At 43.4% G+C, this 16,737-nt stretch overlaps 3 protein-coding genes across 3 annotated transcripts; 1 reads left to right on the top strand and 2 right to left on the bottom strand.

Annotated features, from left to right (window-relative positions):
• Nucleotides 1–684: 684 nt before the first annotated feature.
• Nucleotides 685–4,075, bottom strand: dusp28 (dual specificity phosphatase 28). Its single transcript, XM_072363466.1, has 2 exons — nucleotides 3,725–4,075; nucleotides 685–973 (listed from the first exon to the last, which is right to left on the bottom strand). The coding sequence occupies exons 1-2, from the start codon at nucleotides 4,067–4,069 to the stop codon at nucleotides 872–874; spliced, it is 447 nt and encodes a 148-aa protein (XP_072219567.1). The 5' UTR covers nucleotides 4,070–4,075; the 3' UTR covers nucleotides 685–871.
• A 4,683-nt stretch (nucleotides 4,076–8,758) lies between these two features.
• LOC140268513 (uncharacterized) lies at nucleotides 8,759–11,433 on the bottom strand. Its single transcript, XM_072363420.1, has 2 exons — nucleotides 11,142–11,433; nucleotides 8,759–10,292 (listed from the first exon to the last, which is right to left on the bottom strand). The coding sequence occupies exons 1-2, from the start codon at nucleotides 11,311–11,313 to the stop codon at nucleotides 9,139–9,141; spliced, it is 1,326 nt and encodes a 441-aa protein (XP_072219521.1). The 5' UTR covers nucleotides 11,314–11,433; the 3' UTR covers nucleotides 8,759–9,138.
• Nucleotides 11,434–13,363: 1,930 nt separating this feature from the next.
• Nucleotides 13,364–16,506, top strand: LOC140268512 (uncharacterized). The gene is made up of 2 exons (XM_072363419.1): nucleotides 13,364–13,590; nucleotides 14,314–16,506. Exons 1-2 carry the CDS (start codon nucleotides 13,440–13,442, stop codon nucleotides 15,501–15,503), a joined length of 1,341 nt encoding a protein of 446 aa, XP_072219520.1. The 5' UTR covers nucleotides 13,364–13,439; the 3' UTR covers nucleotides 15,504–16,506.
• The last annotated feature ends 231 nt before the right edge of the window (nucleotides 16,507–16,737 follow it).

The raw sequence follows: 16,737 nt of genomic DNA, 5'->3' as shown, positions 1-16,737 counted from the left end.
TAGCTGCACATTTTAACTTGAAAGGAGGTCAGTTTGGCTGACCTGAGGTCTGCCAGTCAGGGTCGTGACCTCAGAGCAGCTTCACTTGGTGATTGTTTCAGTCTTTTATATTTGGCTGAGTTTTGTCTCTGTGACGAAGATTTCTTTCCTATTTATTCAGACTTTAAGAGCAAAACTTGATTTATTTCTGTGATTTCTTAATTGCAAAACTCTGAGAACCCTTCGAACTTCTTTAAAGCTTCCGGCTCGTTCAGCAGGATGTTCAAACTTTTAACTGTGAATCACCTTCATAGGTCGACTGATTTTTCATCTGCAGCTCAGACATCAGAACAATAATGATTCGTTACATCACATGATGTCATGTTACCATAAACATCTGGAGATAAAGAGCAGAAACACAGTAATTCATGGTCATTTATATAAGATTTACACATTAAATTACTACATATTGATTGAAAATAAACTACTGCTAAACTGAGCGTCGTGTTTTTCAGATAAAATCTCACATTTCAAAGGGTTTCACATCTTTTGCTCTGTTTTATTTCTCAGTTTTTATCTCTTCAAGCGTATTTTAAGCAGCTAAAATGCAGCTAAAATGACATTGATATCGTATATAGATTAAGATTGGAGTAAAATATGTTTTGTATAATCTTTAATCTATGATTGATATTTAATTTTCTCTGGTTATTTTCTATAATTTGTCTCACTTCTTATCTGTGGCTCATGTGAAACCTTCCTCTGTGATGTTCTAACATCACGTCTCAGCATTAAAACACAGTGAACAGATAAACAGGTTGGTGTCTGCAGAGGTTTCTTTGTGCTGGAGCTTCAGGGACGGAGCGGTGGAAGCTTCACCTTCACATCGACGCTCTCAGGACCGACTTCGCCTCCTCTTCAGCTCCTCTTCGTATCTCTGCAGCTGAGACACGAAGCCGGGGTTCGGATCGATCACATGACGGGCCGTCTTCACTCTCTGGGGGGAGAAACAGGTTCAAATCAGCTCGCTCCAGTCTGTAATCACCTCTTCTTGGTTCTATTCTAGTTAATTGTAACAAATACTTTGAAATTTCATTTCATGTGACTTTGTTAAGGCATTTTGGACCGTGTGTCAGAGCTCCTTGTTCTCCTTCCCCGTCCTGTTTCCTCGTGTTTATCTACATCTGCCGGACATCTGGATTTTGCATTCCTGTCCTGTCTCCTCCAGAGGAGGAGATCTATTTTAGATCGGACTCTGATTCTCCACCAGCCTGCATCCTGTGTGCATTCAGAGTTTCTGCTGAGCACAAAAATGAACGATTTTTTTGTTTCTAACCTCTGTAAAAGATGCTCTTTGAAGACAAATCAGCTGTAAAAGCAGGACGCTTAGAGCGGATCATCTGTATGTGCGTCTGTGGGACATAAAGCAGCTGATGGTTGACACACAGCACATCTGCACGGTGCTTTTCCCTCATCACACCTGAACATACAGCAGCTGATGGGAACCAGCTGACCGCAGCCAGCCGTAACTCAGTGGATTTACTGCCCTGATCTGCAGTTTGATTACAGGCAAAATGAGCTGCGACACGATGAAAATGTGTGAAACTGCACCTTAAAAAGAGCATCTGCAGTAAACATGTGTTTCAATTGGTTATTTATTACAACAAAATGTTCATTTAAGGTCATTTATGAACATTTTCTCCCAAAGAATAAAAAATCTCAGCTCCACAGCTCCTCCAGCGCTGCGCAGTTCGAGGGCACCTTGGATAACCGAAGCCTCGCTCTGCTGCAGCGTCCGCACACTCTGCCAGGTGTGACCTTCATGCAGCAGCAGAGTCACAGCAGAGTCTCAGCAGAGTCACAGCAGAGTCACAGCAGAGGAACAGCAGAGTAACAGCAGAGTTACAGCAGAGTAACAGCAGAGTCAAAGCAGAGTAACAGCAGAGTCACAGCAGAGTCAAAGCAGAGTCTCGGCAGAGTCTCAGCAGAGTAACAGCAGAGTCAAAGCAGAGTCACAGCAGAGTAACAGCAGAGTAACAGCAGAGTCCCAGCAGAGTAACAGCAGAGTCACAGCAGAGTCCCAGCAGAGTCACAGCAGAGTCACAGCAGAGGAACAGCAGAGTAACAGCAGAGTTACAGCAGAGTCACAGCAGAGTCAAAGCAGAGTCACAGCAGAGTCAAAGCAGAGTCACAGCAGAGTAACAGCAGAGTCAAAGCAGAGTAACAGCAGAGTCACAGCAGAGTCACAGCAGAGTACCAGCAGAGTCACAGCAGAGTAACAGCAGAGTAACAGCAGAGTCAAAGCAGAGTAACAGCAGAGTTACAGCAGAGTCAAAGCAGAGTCACAGCAGAGTCACAGCAGAGTAACAGCAGAGTAACAGCAGAGTAACAGCAGAGTCACAGCAGAGTCCCAGCAGAGTACCAGCAGAGTAACAGCAGAGTAACAGCAGAGTTACAGCAGAGTCAAAGCAGAGTCACAGCAGAGTCACAGCAGAGTCTCAGCAGAGTAACAGCAGAGTAACAGCAGAGTTACAGCAGAGTCTCAGCAGAGTCACAGCAGAGTAACAGCAGAGTAACAGCAGAGTCCCAGCAGAGTAACAGCAGAGTCACAGCAGAGTCCCAGCAGAGTACCAGCAGAGTCACAGCAGAGTAACAGCAGAGTAACAGCAGAGTCAAAGCAGAGTCACAGCAGAGGAACAGCAGAGCCACAGCAGAGTCACAGCAGAGTCTCAGCAGAGTAACAGCAGAGTAACAGCAGAGTTACAGCAGAGTCACAGCAGAGTCACAGCAGAGTAACAGCAGAGTCAAAGCAGAGTCACAGCAGAGTCCCAGCAGAGTCACAGCAGGACCGAATCTCAGGCAAACCGCGGCCTGTTGACTGGGTTAAACTGACGACAGACTTCAGACCATCTGGTGCAATTCAACAGAAATATGAACACAGCAAAAAACATAATAAATGATACGAAATACCGCCATCACAGTATAGAGTTCAATGAGCACATTTACCTCAGCATACAGCTTTACTTTGGGAGTTCTGTTGCAAAATAGACCCAGAAAAGCTGTGGGACCGCATACAGATGTTTGTTGTAACAGATGTGTGAACGGCAAAGTTAACCAGGACAAGATGTGGCATTTCTGCTTTGATCAGAGCCGCTCCACATCTGTGAAAGAATCTTTAGAGCTCAGAGATAAACGTCCCTTCCCTGAAGTGTGTTCTTTGGACCCCATCCCTTACTGATTCATGGTCCAACATTTCAGACACTTGTGTTTGGCGCTTTCAGCCGCCTGCGTCTGGGTTTTAGGAAACCAAATGTGATGAGTGAGCAGATGTGATCAGAGCCTGAGGAGGTGATGCACCCAAACAGGAGTTACTGGGACAGCTGGGCTGACTGGGTCTAAAGGCGGGAAGTCTCAGCTGGTCCACCAGCAGTTCCCACAGACTCAGGTGGGTTCGGGCTGATTTGAGCTAAACTGTATCTGGCAGGGAAAGGACCTGGTTCAGTTTCAGCACTTTTATTTCTTTTGGATGCTGGATTTGAGCCACTTTGGGGTCAAACCGTTTCAGCTTAAGTACATCCTGATTAACTAATGAGTGTAAAGTCTTTATCTAGTTAAAGGTTAATTAAAGGTTTACTGGCAGATTTAACCTCCACCTCTGATAAACAGCCAAGCCACCTCAGCTTCTGGAAGATTTGGAAGATCTGGAAGACGCCTGCAGTGAGCTTCCGTCGGTCTGAAACATCCTCACCTGTAAGGCCTCCGTCAGCGTCAGCTTGCGGTGCTTCATCAGGTAGGCGATGCAGATGGTGGCGGAGCGGCTGCGTCCGTTCTTGCAGTAGACCACGCTGCGCCCCCCGCGGTTGGCTTCCTTCTGGATGGCGTCGGCGCAGCGGTCAAAGTGGCTGTAGAGGTCCTCGCTGGGGTCATCATACACAGGGATCTGCAGCTTGGTGACGCCGGTGGAGGGAAACGGCTGCTGCTTGGACACGTTGATGCAGAGCGTCACCGCCTCCTGCTGGATGAGCTCGTCACTGCAGGCTGAGCGCGCGTTACTGATGAACAGAGCGCTGGTGACTTTGCACAGCTGCAGCATCCTGGACAGACGGACCCTCACAGGCTTCCTGACACAGTTCCTGGTCACAGAAAGAGTTTGTTCCAACAAGTGAGACCTCCGTGGTTATACAGGGTACAAGCTGGTTGTATTTAACTGACTTACATGAACACAGACATCCCCAAACATAAAGATATTTTGCATTATAAGTTGGGATAGACGGGTCTGAACCGGCCCAAACAAGCCATTTATTCTGAGTCAGTATCTAAAGACAAAAACTTTAGAGTTTTTAATTGATTCTTACAGAAAGTGAAGCTGAATCTGGGTCTTTTTGCACGATGCTTCACTGCAGACAGAGTTCACAGATCAATGCTCTGCATGCAAAATGTTCCACTTCTGTGAATCTGTTGGTTTTCTTCGTGTTAAAACAGTTTAACTGTGAGATTTTAAGGTTGTTCGCTGCACAAATAATTAAATCTGTGCTGAACATTTTGAATAATTTCCTGATGTTTTATCGACCAAACGATTAATCTACAGATAAAAAGTGAAAAATAAGTGAACCTTTGCAGCTTTGTGAGGTTTTTGTTTGCAGAGAATATATTTTAACGGTATTCAGCACCATCAGACAGTCACATACGGGGGATTGGATCCAGGAGAAGTTTCAGTGCTGCTACTCGGTCACTACTTTCTTTTAATTGGTTCTAAATGTATGAATTGGACTTTAATTAATTGGATTCTTATTGGCTTGAACTGGATTGTATCTTCGAAGTGCCCTGAGACGACATTTGTTGTAATTTGAGGCTATATAAATAAAATTGAATTGAACTGAATCGAGTCGAGCTACGGTTAGTGTTTGACAAGGAAATTGCATCACTGTCCTGGGAGGAAAACTGAGTTATCGACAGCATGTCCGACGCTGTGGACGGTGTGAGAAAACGTTCCAGGCATCCTGCAGCTTCTGACCTCCTCTGTGGGAGGTAAGTTCAGCTGAATTCTCTGCTCAGACGCCGTCTTTAAGCCACTTTAACGGTGACTCTGTCAGACGAGGATTTTATTAGAGCAGAGCGACAGTCTGAAATGCTTTCAGTGAGCCGACACAAAGTCTTAATGGGCTGATTTTCACTCCCAGATTCTGTGAATGAGAGCATCTGGAATACCTGCAGGACTGATTCGACCCTTAAATGCATTATCTGTGTGTCTGTCTTTCAGAAGTCGGATTTTGGTTAAACTAATAATAATTATCAATTTAAGAGTGTTCAAATAATCCTTTTTAATCTAAACACTTACTTTCATGCATAATAAATCCTCTTAGGAACCCAAACAGATGTTGTGTGATCTTGTCCAATAACTGATAGACTATCGTATCAGTTTGAATGAGTAAATCATATATAATCCACAGTAATAGATTATGAATCTTCTTAGATTTCCTGCCTTTTAAATATCGGATCTTAAAATAACTAGCTGAAGCAGTCAGTGAACGCCTCACGCCACAGAGGCTCAGACTGACCTGCAGCCCTCAGCTGGTCTGCAGACCCGTCCAGATTCAGTCTGACTGCGGCTCCTCACACGAAGCTGTTCCCTGTTCGGTCCTGCAGACAGATCTGGTCTGTTCGGGCCTCCACATGACCCCCAACTGCTCTGATCACCACAACTCTGCTGCTATATTTACTGCTGCTGACAGCTGCCCGGCTCTGGGTCCTAAAGCTGCTCAGATTCACAGCTGACTGGAGGAAAATCACAGAAACAGTGGCACAGCTGATCGTTTCTTCTCTATCTGTCACAACCTGAGTTGGGTTTGGCCAGAAGAATCTGATTCGGAGTCGGTCCGGTACCAGAACCTTTAACGGCCAGGTTCAGGTACCGGATGGTTAGCTGCACAGAACCATCTGATAAAGGCCTGAACCGCCACTGCAGAATCACGGCAGATATTAAACTCACATCTGCTTATATTTGAGTTTGTTTCCCACAGCAGAGGAACTTCAGCCTCAACCAGGAAAATGTTTTAAATAAAACAAAAGAAAAGTTAATCCAGCTTCATTCTTCACTTTGTCTGTAACACGTTATGGAAGAAGAGGAGACTGAAATGACTAGATTAATAATTAGATAAATGACTAAATTACTCATTATGTATCACTCACATAATAGGAGAAGAACAGAAACTATGCTGGTTTTTTTTTAGAATACGTCAGTAAATGCAGATGAACAGCAGCTCTTTAAACCAAACTGTTTAACATCTTGATGGCAGGAGATGTTATCTGACATGTACTGAGTGAACCGGTTTTACATCTTTAAAACCTCAGAGTTCGTCCTGCTTTTATCATCAGTGCCCCTTGGAGTAAACCTGGATTAAACCTGGATTAAACCTGGAGTAAACCTGGATTAAACCTGGATTAAACCTGGAGTAAACCTGGAGTAAACCAGGATTAAACCTGGATTAAACCTGGATTAAACCTGGATTAAACCTGGAGTAAACCTGGATTAAACCTGGATTAAACCTGGAGTAAACCTGGATTAAACCTGGATTAAACCTGGATTATGAGATCCTTCCCCAAGTGGAGGAGTTCAAGTATCTCGGGGTCTTGTTCACAGTGAGGGACGAATGGAGCGGGAGATTGACGGTGGATCGGTGCAGCGTCTGCAGTGTTGCTCTGCACCGACCCGTCGTTGTGAAGAGGGAGCTGAGCCAGAAGGCGAAGCTCTCTACTTACTGGTCAATCTACGTTCCCATCCTCACCTATGGTCACGAGTTGTGGGTAGTGACCGAAAGAACAAGATCGCGAATACAAGCGGCCGAAATGGGTTTCCTCCGCAGGGTGTCTGGGCCTCCCTTAGAGATAGGGTGAGAAGCTCAGTCATCCGGGAGGGGCTCGGAGTAGAGCCACTGGTCCTCCACATTGAGAGGAGTCAGATGAGGTGGCTCGGGCATCTGGTTAGGATGCCCCCTGGGCGCCTCCCTGGTGAGGTGTTCCGGGCACGTCCCACTGGGAGGAGACCCGGGGAAGACCCAGGACACGCTGGAGAGACTATGTCTCTCGGCTGGCCTGGGAACGCCTCGGGGTCCCCCCGGAAGAGCTGGAGGAAGTGGCCGGGGACAGAGACGTCTGGGTTTCTCTGCTCAAGCTGCTGCCCCCGCGACCCGACCCCCGGATAAGCGGCAGATGATGGATGGATAAACCTGGATTAAACCTGGATTAAAACGCTTACATTGCCAACATGTTTACTCATTATGTATCTCTCACATAATAGGAGAAGAACAGAAACTATGCTGTTTTTTTTCAGAATGCGTCAGTAAATGCAGATGAACTGCAGCTCTTTAAACCAAACTGCATGTTTTCGGCCTATAAATTCACTTTGTTTTAGCACATTTCCACCGTCGGCCCCAAAATCTTCTGGTCTGTGAGCTGCTGAGAGAGAATAATGCTGCACACGCCACAGCATTCTTCTCACCTTATGTCAGCAGTTCCTGTTGAAGTTTTTTTCCCTTTTTCAACACGACGGCCGAACTGCAGCACTGACTGTGAACCAGATCCAGATGTTGGACCTCACTGCTGCCTGAACATCTGGTGGACACACTGGAAGAGTGACTTTCCTTTCATGCACTTCCACTGTCTCATGTGAACACTGAGGGTTCATCACGTATTGATCATGAAGTGTTGGAGGTTAATCTGTGGCGTCTGACACCAGCGTTTCTGTGCAGCTGCAGCTTCGAACTGTGATTTATGAGGCTGAACAGTTCTGAGTTGATAGCTGGATAGTTTATCCCCACAAGTCCTTTGTGGTTTTGAAGTTGGGACCAGATGCTCGAACAGAAATCTGCACTTTTGACAGTAATTTTTTGGTAAATATGCTTCTTTCTGCCAGATATCAGTCATTTCTCTCTGGTTAGAATATGAATGCTGGAAACTTGCTTTGACTAAATGAAGCTTCTGGTTTGTTCCATCTAAATAAATCAAAGTGTGAACCTTGATTGCAGCCAACCTCACAGGGACACCAAGCTTCATATCTGAAATAACAAAACCAGTTACCCTTACGTCTTATTAGCCTTTTAGAATGAAAACAAACACTATTTGTTCTGTCATCAGACCTGAAAAATGTTTCATTTTACACCAAATCTGATGCTTCACATTCTGTTTGAGCTCCTCTTTTTCTTAAGACTGTGGCAACGAATCCCAGTTTGGGAACAATGGACCGCAGCTGAGTTTTTTGGGCTCAGTTATTTGATGTGAACATTTTGCTCTTTAAGGAGAAAGAGGGAATGTCAGCCTGTTATTATCTGTTATATTCAAGCTCCTCCCAGAGGAATTCACACAAATTAAACCAACCAGCAGTAAGTTGATAACATCATGTTAGGGTGTTCATATCAAGCTGTGAGGCCTGAGCTCAAGAGGGGGGGGGGGGGGCTGCAGGAGGTAGGAGGACAGTAGAGCCACTGATGGAATAACCAGTCAAGCACTAAAGTTTGTAATATGCGAGCTGAGAGTGGAACTCAGTTGGAAGAGTTATATAGAAGAAAGCGATTAACGGCCATGGATCGTAATCTGTAAGAATGTCCCTGAAAAGGAAAGAGATGGATGGCCCCCTGCTGCTTTTAGACGGGTATTTAATATTCAAATAAAACTGAAGAAGTTCCTCTGCTGCAATGTCAAACATGTTGTAAAAAAATGAACCAAAGTGATGTTCATGAAAAAGCTACAACTGTCCAAGAAATATTCATTTAACTCATTATTTATTTTACTTATACAAAAACAACCACGAAACACATCGAATTTAACATGATACACATCACTGCGTTAGAGTCATACACTTAACAAGCCATTTGAATGATAATGACAACAGTGACTGATAACCGCCATCTGTTCTTCCTGGAGCTCTCCGTCTGTCACCTGCTGCAGATCGAGTGTTTTTCTGTGAGATTCGAGTGTTTTTCTGTGAGATTCGAGTGTTTTTCTGTGAGATTCGAGTGTTTTTCTGTGAGATTCACCGTCTCTGAACAGTTTAACTTCCTCAAAATGACGGCAGCTTGTCACACAGAGACCCCAACATGCAGTCTGACATGCAGCATCCTCACACACCCACAGCTGAAGGTTGTACTTGTGACCTGTGGAAAATCCTCACATGTTCTCTTCCACCTTTGCTACGAAGATGATTTTCCCCGCAGAGGTTTCGGGACAACACTCCTTGCTTGTGTGAGGCGTCCCTTGGACTGACGAGTTGTCATTGCTCGTGGGACCTCTCCCACATGTTTCGCAGGAGAACGACTCGTCATCTGCGTGAGTTCTTATGTGTTTCTTCAGTGCCGACGCGTATTTAAACCGTTCTCCGCAGGTGTTGCAGGGGTACGGCTTCTCACCTGTGTGGGTTCTCATGTGGACAATCAAATTGCTGCTCCGACTGAAGCTTTTCTCACAGATTTTGCAAGAATACCGCTTTTCACCAGTGTGAGTTCCCATGTGAGCAGTTAGATTCCCACTTTGAGTGAAGCTTTTACCGCATATTTTGCAGGAATAGCGCTTCTCGCCAGTATGGATTGCAGTATGCCATTTAAATGCCGACAGGTTAGTAAACCTTTTCCCACAGGTGTTGCAAAGGTACGGCTTCTCACCTGTGTGCGTTCTCATGTGGACCAACACACTGTAACTGCATCTGAAACTTTTCCCACATGTTTCGCAAGAGTACGGCTTCTCACCCGTGTGAGTTCGCAGGTGATATTTCAGCGTTGAAGCGTCATTAAATCGTTTTCCACAATCATTGCAAGCGTATGGCTTCACACCCGTGTGGATTCTGTGATGCATCTTTAGATGGTACTTATTCTTAAAGACTTTACCACAAACACCACATTTCAAAGAAATTTTGCCTCTGTCGGCATCACACTGATTCATTGACACGGGACACGGGACGTCTTCGCTGCTGCTGCTGTTGCTTATTAATTGGTGCATTTCCTTTGCCTTTGTATCCGCATTGCTTGTTGATCCTAAATCCTCGCTGACTTCCTGACCTTGATCTTGGAGGTCGTTATTGTTGGGTTCTGGCTCACTGTGTTCACTTTCCTCATAAGTAAGAGTCACCATAAAGGTGTCGCTCTCCTCCTTCAGCACCAGTGGCTCTCCTTCCTGACTGGTGCAGAGTTCTTCTTGTTCCTCTTTAATCTGTGGAGGTTCTGGTTCCTCCTTGCCCAGGCTGGAGTTCCTCTTCTGGTTACACGGCAGCTGATCGGTAACAACCTCCTCGGCTTCCTCCTCTTGGCATACATGTTGCTGTGGCACATCTGGAGAGAAAAGGGACAGAACGGCATCATGAAGTCAGAGGAAAACATTGATCTGATCATGAGATCTTGCATCCTGACAGCTTTTCACACTTTTACAGCGATTTTCTTTCATTTTATTCCCCTTCTGTCAGATTTAACTCACCTTTATGGTATTATTTCGTAACAGCCACAGGATAAGAAAGGATCAACATCAGATACAGATGTTTAACTGCTCGTTCTGGCACATGTGTGAAACCGTAAAGACCATTTTCAACTTAAATAAACTGTGTCACGTTAAAACATTACTGATTCTGCATTTATCCCAACACAAAGCCGCAGTTTAACTCAGGTTCAGGTGATAAACGTTAGAGTAGAGTCGATAAAACGCATCTTATTCTAAAGCAATGTGAGTCACCGTTTGGTGAGATGGCTCCAGCCATCTGTTACTGATTAGAAACACAGACTGTGATGGCGTGGCTAACTACAGCCATGTTAGTTTGGACAGGGAGTGTAGAGGCAATTGTTCCAGAAAATCCAAACACAGCAGTAAATGCATAATGCATCTGACCCGCTGACCTGCGGCGGTCCAGCTGTTACGCAGCGTTAGCTTTGATTTTCAGCCACCGTGGCGCGCTAACCTGCCCAAGAGTTTCGTTGTCTTTGCTTTCTCCGACGCACATTGATATAAAACTCTGCAGTAGTCTTTCTAGCTGAGCCACAATCGCCTGTCTTACACAGGCTGTGAATGTGTTACATGCATTTGGTCATTTCTGCAGCTGCACCGTAACAAACTAAATAAATGTAACGTAGAGCTCTGGTGCTCCACGAGTCAGATTCATGTGCGACTTCCTTCAGCCCGGTGCTTCATACCTGCTGTCTGGGACTTAGTTTGGGGTTTCCAGGTGATATCCAGCAGTCTGCGCTGACGATCGATCTCCTCCTCGTACTGGACGATGGTTTTCTCAAAGACTCCGAATATTTCTGCGGCTGCAGCAGTTAGTCGCTCGCTGATAAACTCTTTCAAATATTGAACTGAAGACATTGTTTTTCCGCAACTGAAACAGTGATCTGAGGTACGACAACACGACCGTCTCCCAGCGGTGTCCACGCATAAATGAAGCAACCACTGGTCCTGTAGGTTATTAGCTGCTGGCCTTTTATTGTTTACTTCCGCTTGGTGTCACTGGAACGACATTCGCGTGTATGGAAAGCAAAAGGGGTCATAAATACGCAACTAGACTGCCATCTGGCTCTAGTGAGAGGAATTAGCTAAATTTGATTAGGTATTACATATTATTTTGAGTGGCTACAGATTATTCACAGTAATTATACTAAATCTGATCATTTTCTAACAGAACAATAGTTAATTTATTCACATTTTAAATCACTGCTGACTCCATTCGCACAACTGCTCAAATGGTCCAAGGTGCTGTGTGCATACTCTAAAGTTACATTTAATTTTTTTTAGTAAAAACAGTAAACGTCTAAGTGCACGATATAATAATATAGCTCAATTGCCGAATTTCTTTATCTCTTAGATTCTGTTGTCAGACGGCTAAAAGCGTCAGAAACTGGGGCTGAAAATCAGCTCTTTACGACTAGGTGTCAACTGAAAAAAGCATCTCCAGTCTCGGCTCTATAATACTTCTGATGTCATAGCTGCAGCCTCATCCAGTGCTGTCAGGTGGGAAATGTAGTTTTATCGTACCAGAGACATAAAATCATTGTATTTTAGGGAACTTATCGTACACCGGTCATAACCAAAATAACAAGTCTATTGATGCACTAAAGTCCCTCTCGTGTTAAATAGCATCAAACAGACTCACGGCTTTGCATCAGCAGTTGCTTTAGGCTAAATGTCCCCGTAAACAATGACGAGTGGAACTAATGAGCCAAATCATGAGGCCTGGAGGCCACCTACTGTTAGGAACTTCTGAGGCAAACGCAGCACGTCAGTGTAGCTCACATAGAAAAGCACGACTGGCTTCAAACTTGTCATATGGAAATGGAAATGGGTTCACAAAAAAATGCGACAGACAGTTGTTGATTACAACCACACATTCACAGAATGGTCAAATTATCGTATATTTGGCCTTTTTTGGGAACAAATATTATCATTATTGTACACCTGGCAACACTGGCCTCATCTAAAACATCTTGCATCGCACAATGCTGTAAAGAAGCATGTTTCCGGGGCTTTTTCCACATACATGTTGCAGGCTATTGGGGCAAAAAATGACCCCACATCAGTGATGCACAGGATAAGCTGAGTTATGCCAGTGCTAGAGGTGAGTTCTTTGATGCCAAGGGTAGAGCAAGTTCCACCTCCAAATACTATCACAGGAGACACAGATGTGTAACATCAGTCCTGGCTTGAAAAGTATTGACTGAAACGGACTGAAAGAGATATTTTAAAAAGGTTGTGAGCTGCAAACAAACTTCAAAGGCAAGATCAGTTCCTTATTAGTAAGATCTTACAGTTATTAAAGTTAAATGTATAGGGGGAAGGTCGTTATATGATGGTGTTGGTATCTAATGCCCAGCAGTGCTTGTAAATGCATTCAGTAGATGGCAGGTGGAACCAAATATGTGCCAGATTGGGTTTTGAATGGCAGATGAAGTTGGTGAATTCTGACTCTCTTGGCTTTCCATAGAACCAGTAGGACAGCACTAATATGAGTCATACCAGCTGGGAACAACAACAACAACAACAACAACAACAACAACAACAACAACAACAACAACAACAATAATAATAATAATAATAATAATAATAATAATAATAATAATAATAATAATAATAAAAGGTAATTTGTCTATTCTGTTACAGGTTACTGTTGGTATTGTGAACATGTGACTACTTTTGCTTTTATGTGAGCATATATTTTCTATTGTCATTTCTTTCCTGCTGTTTATTTGAAAATCAAAAGTAAAAGTTATTCTAGAATTTTTCTATTTTAATAACATCTGTGTAAGGTTTATAAAAAAACTAAGAAACGTAACATTAAAAAAAAAAAACATAAAAAGCGGAACGGATGATCGATCGAGCTTTCCTGTCGGACCTTCAGAGTGTGACACTCAGCGGAAGTCAACAATCGCGCTCATAACATTCGCTTTAAAAGCGTGAAAATGACGGTCTGATCGTGTCTCTGAGTCGCTGCAGTAACGATGTCTGCAGGTCATTTGAGGCAGTTTGTCGGTGAGGGACAAACTGCAGGAACAAACGCAGTCTTTGAGGAATCGATCGTTCAGTGCAAAGAAGAGACTGATTGTCAGCTGGATATCTCCTGGAAACCCCAAATAAACTTACTAAAGTCAGGTATGCAAATCTGTCTAACTCAAAGAGTACCTCAGACTTTATAAACCTGAGATGTAGTTGCCAGCAGACACGAATTTAAGCGAAAGCTCGTGGATGCCACAGAATTGATGCTCTGCAGACAAACATCAGCCTGCTGTAGCGGCCTGTTGCCACTGGGGGGCAGTAAGTGCCTGCATTTTACCTGCACCTGAGGCTCGTTCTCTTTGTTTTCCTGAGTGTTAAAGAGGAGGCAGTTTTCCCTTTTTTTTTAGTTATCAGGGCTAAAGTCGGACTGTTGGGGATGTAAAGGACAAATAAAGTGAAATATCACTTTGATCATAAAACAGAAATAATAGAATTAAAGATTAGAATAAAAATATTGGGAATAAACTTGACTTTAAAGGATTTATGTAGAATGTTTGAAATTAAATCGAGATACAACGCATCTACAGAATGTTTTGTGTATTTGAAATTCAATTATAAATGCTGATTTTGTGGTCCTGACCTGTGTTAATTTGTGTTAACAGCTGTTAACTTTTAATGTTATTGCAGAGCTGAATTATTTGCCAATATTTATGCACATTTTAAGGAATCGTGTCCGTGAAATTAAGTTTCTTTTTGTTGTGTATTGTTGGATGTGCTGAACCACTACAATGGAAATAGAAAACGAGGAGAAGTAGATTATTAGCTCATATCATCTATGAAATTCAAGCCCTGCTTTACTAATCTTTCTTTCCTTTCAAGGCCTCCCTCAGGTACATGTCTGCAAGGAGGAGGTTCAGACTGATGAGGAGCACTGTAACCAGGAGGGGAACTTCAGTCTGGACCAGGAGGAATCGGAGCTTCCAGAGATTAAAGAGGAACAGGAGGAACTCTGCGTCGGACAGGAGGGAGAGCTGCTTGTGGTTGTTTTAAAGGAGGAACCCGATACCTTAATGGTGACTCCTACTTGTGCGGAAAGTGACCACAATGTACCTGAGCAAAAAGGTGACCAGGTCCTCTCTCAAAACTCTCCTGTAACTGACAGGAAAGATGAAGAAGAAAAGAAACATTTTCGATTAGGATCAGTGAGAAATTCCGATCTGAATCCAAGCGAGAAATGTCTCAAAAACACAAGCCACAGTCATATCGGAGGCAGCTTTCCCATGTCAGAGAGCCTTTGTGACTCCGGAGCTAATAAAGATGTGTTTAAATGCGATGTTTGTGGGAAAGTCTTTAACTCTAAGCCTCGAATGAGGAACCATCACAAAATCCACACCCGTCAGAAACGCTATCCATGCAGCACTTGTGGGAAAAAATTTAAGGATGCATCAACACTAAAATATCACGTAAGAACTCACACGGGTGAGAAGCCGTATTCCTGCGAGAACTGTACGAAATGTTTCTCGTGTTATGGTAAACTGTTGGTGCACATGAGAATTCACACGGGCGACAAACCGTACCTTTGTAACACCTGTGGAAGAGGGTTTTCTCAATCATCCGCTTTAAAAAGGCACACAGCAATCCATACTGATGAGAAGTTATATTCATGCAAAATATGTGGGAAAAGTTTTGCTCAAAATAGCGACGTGACTGTCCACATGAGAACGCACACAGGTGAGAAGCCATATGTTTGTAACACCTGTGGGAGGAGATTTTCTGACTCGTCAGCGTTTAAAAGGCACAAAGCAATCCACATAAACGAGAAGACGCATTCGTGCAAAATATGTGGGAAAAGTTTTAGGCAAAGCGGCCATTTATTGCGTCATCTGACAATCCACACAGGAGATAAACCTTTTTCATGCGAAAAGTGTGGGAAAAGATTCAGACAAAGTAACAATTTGATGCGTCATTTGAAAATTCACTCGGAAGACGGTTCCTACGCTTGTAACACTTGTGGGAAACAATTTATCCGACCGTCATGGTTGAAAAGGCATATAGACTCACACAGGTGAGACAATTTAGTTTCAATTGATCATCTGGGGAAATTAATGGAGGGACACAAAAGCTTTGCTTTTACCCTTTTTTAAAGGTTTAAGAAGTACTTTGTGACCACTTTGCATGTGTTTTAACAGATTTTACCGCCTATCAAGCTGTGCCAGATGGCTCTAATCTGTGTCCCCGTATAATCAGTTTAGGATGAAATATAGATGTTATGTAATAAATCTTATGGATTCAAGTATTGCATGATTTTTTTAACTAGATATTTCAGAACTTTGTGTTAACTGCTGTTAACTTTTAATGTTACTATAGAGCTGAATTGTTGGCCAATATTTATGCACTTTTGAAGGAGTCTGTTCTGTTTCTTTTTTTTGGGTTTCGTTGGATGTGCGGAAAACTATTTCAGAATTACTGTTGACACTGAAGAAAGACACCTTATTCACCTTCTTTTCTCTTTCTGAGGTAGTTCCTCTCGTTTGAATGAAGTTTCTCATCATTCATTATAAGGTCACTGACCTTCAGCAGACGAGGAGTCAAACCTTTGTTCTGCTTTGTGGAGTTTTTTCTGCTGAACCGCGACAATGTAAATAGGAAATTAGCTCATCTATTTGCCTGATTTTAACTCTCTTTGGCTGAGAATGTCCTGGCTTTCTTATTTATGCATTTATGAATGCAGCCTCACCAGTACCTTTCTGTAAGGATGTCGGTTGGAGGCAGACTGTGGCTGTACATCTGATTTAATGGTCCTAAACACCACTGAAGCGCTCACTTTTTATGCCAGGAGCAACCAAAGCCGTCTTCAGGTTAACTGTTTACGCTCAGCACATCCTGAAGCTCTGTTTGCTTTGGGTTTTCCGCTTTGTGGAATCCTCCGGAAACAGGTGGCTGTGCATCGGGGAGAAGGTCGGATTCTCTCAGCCTCAGAGACAACGTGTTGTCTTCTTCAGGTGTTTTTCTTTTCTTTAAATGTAATGTGACTGCATGGATCTTTTAAGCCTTAGAAATAAAACCAGTCATGGGAGATGTGCACCATGCAAAACGTGCACTAATAATAAACCGTCTCGTCGAGTTTGAGACAAAGAATTATTAAAATGCTGCTTATTTAACTTCATCTTCAGAACCTGTTTATGATAAAACATTCATGTATTTCTGCTTGTTTCATTCCACTACAAAGGTAAGTAAGCATCAGTGTTCCTGAAATGCTGTTTATTAATCACCTAAACTGTGAATATATTGTGGAATTATCAC

Source organism: Leuresthes tenuis, unplaced genomic scaffold, assembly GCF_036924035.1.
Source record: "Leuresthes tenuis unplaced genomic scaffold, fLeuTen1.0.hap1 SCAF_14, whole genome shotgun sequence".
In the NCBI taxonomy this organism is placed as follows: Eukaryota; Metazoa; Chordata; class Actinopteri; order Atheriniformes; family Atherinopsidae; genus Leuresthes; species Leuresthes tenuis.
This window is presented reverse-complemented; position numbering and strand designations above follow the sequence as displayed.